The following is a 1,521-nucleotide window of genomic DNA, read 5'->3' as shown; positions in this document are numbered from 1 at the left end:
TTTTCCCACATTTCCGTTTTTCTCCACATTTGTGTTTTTCCAACATTTGCGCGTTTCTCCCACATTTGGGCGTTTCTCCCACATTTGCGCGTTTCTCCCACATTTGCGCGTTTCTCCCACATTTGCGCGTTTCTCCCACATTTGCGCGTTTCTCCCACATTTGCGCGTTTCTCCCACATTTGCGTTTCTCCCACATTTTGCGAACCCATGATGCTTCAGACTGTCCTACCAACCGATTCGTTCCTCTTGTCAAGTTGTGCCACAAATTTGACATCTTCCATATTTGCGTTTTAACCATATTTGCGTTTTACCCATATTTGCTTTTTTCCACATATTTTCCTTTTTCCCCATATTTTCCTTTTTCCCCATATTTTCCTTTTTCCCCATATTTTCCTTTTTCCCCATATTTTCCTTTTTCCCCATATTTGCCTTTTTCCCCGTATTTGCTTTTTTCCCATATTTGCTTTTTCCCCTTATTTGCCTTTTTCCCCATATTTGCCTTTTTCCCCATATTTGCCCTTTTCCCCATATTTGCCTTTTTCCCCATATTTGCCTTTTTCCCCATATTTGCCTTTTTCCCCATATTTGCCTTTTTCCACATATTTGCCTTTTTCCCCATGTTTGCCTTTTCCCCCATGTTTGCTTTTTCCCCCATATTTGCCTTTCCTCCATATTTGCCATTCCTCCATATTTGCCATTCCTCCATATTTGCCTTTCCTCCATATTTGCCTTTCCTCCATATTTGCCTTTCCTCCATATTTGCCTTTCCTCCATATTTGCCTTTCCTCCATATTTGCCTTTCCTCCATATTTGCCTTTCCTCCATATATGCCTTTCCTCCATATTTGCCTTTCCTCCATATTTGCCTTTCCTCCATATTTGCCTTTCCTCCATATTTGCCTTTCCTCCATATTTGCCTTTCCTCCATATTTGCCTTTCCTCCATATTTGACTTTCCTCCATATTTGACTTTCCTCCATATTTGACTTTCCTCCATATTTGACTTTCCTCCATATTTGACTTTCCTCCATATTTGACTTTCCTCCATATTTGACTTTCCTCCATATTTGACTTTTTCCCATAATTGCTTTTTTTCTGTATTTGCGTTAGTCCCATATTTTGTGAACCCATGATGCTTCAGATTATGTCCTACCAACCGATCCTTTCCTCTTGTCACGTTGTGCGCTTTCCCAACCTTGCGTTTTTCCCATATTTGCGTTTTTCTCATATTCCCATATTTGCGTTTGTCCCGTATTTGCGTTTGTCCCGTATTTGCGTTTGTCCCGTATTTGCGTTTGTCCGGTATTTGCGTTTTTCCCATATTTGCGTTTTTCCCATATTTGCGTTTTTCCCATATTTGCGTTTTTCCCATATTTCGTGAAACCTGTATGCTTCAGAACATGTCCTACCAACCGATTCTTTCCTCATGTCAAGTTGTGCCACAAATTTGTCATCTCCCATATTTGCGTTTTACCCATATTTGCCTCTTTCCTCATATTTGCCTTTTTCCCATATTTGCGTTT

At 40.3% G+C, this 1,521-nt stretch overlaps 1 protein-coding gene across 1 annotated transcript; it reads right to left on the bottom strand.

Annotated features, from left to right (window-relative positions):
* Positions 1-307: 307 nt before the first annotated feature.
* On the bottom strand, positions 308-1,063 carry LOC126263545 (repetin-like). The gene has a single exon (XM_049960637.1). The coding sequence runs from the start codon at positions 1,061-1,063 to the stop codon at positions 308-310; it is 756 nt and encodes a 251-aa protein (XP_049816594.1).
* Between the last annotated feature and the right edge of the window lie 458 nt (positions 1,064-1,521).

The sequence above is a fragment of the Schistocerca nitens genome, chromosome 6 (genome assembly GCF_023898315.1).
Source record: "Schistocerca nitens isolate TAMUIC-IGC-003100 chromosome 6, iqSchNite1.1, whole genome shotgun sequence".
NCBI lineage: Eukaryota > Metazoa > Arthropoda > Insecta > Orthoptera > Acrididae > Schistocerca > Schistocerca nitens.
Note: the sequence above shows the minus strand (reverse complement) of the source record. Positions and strands in the feature narration are given on the sequence as shown.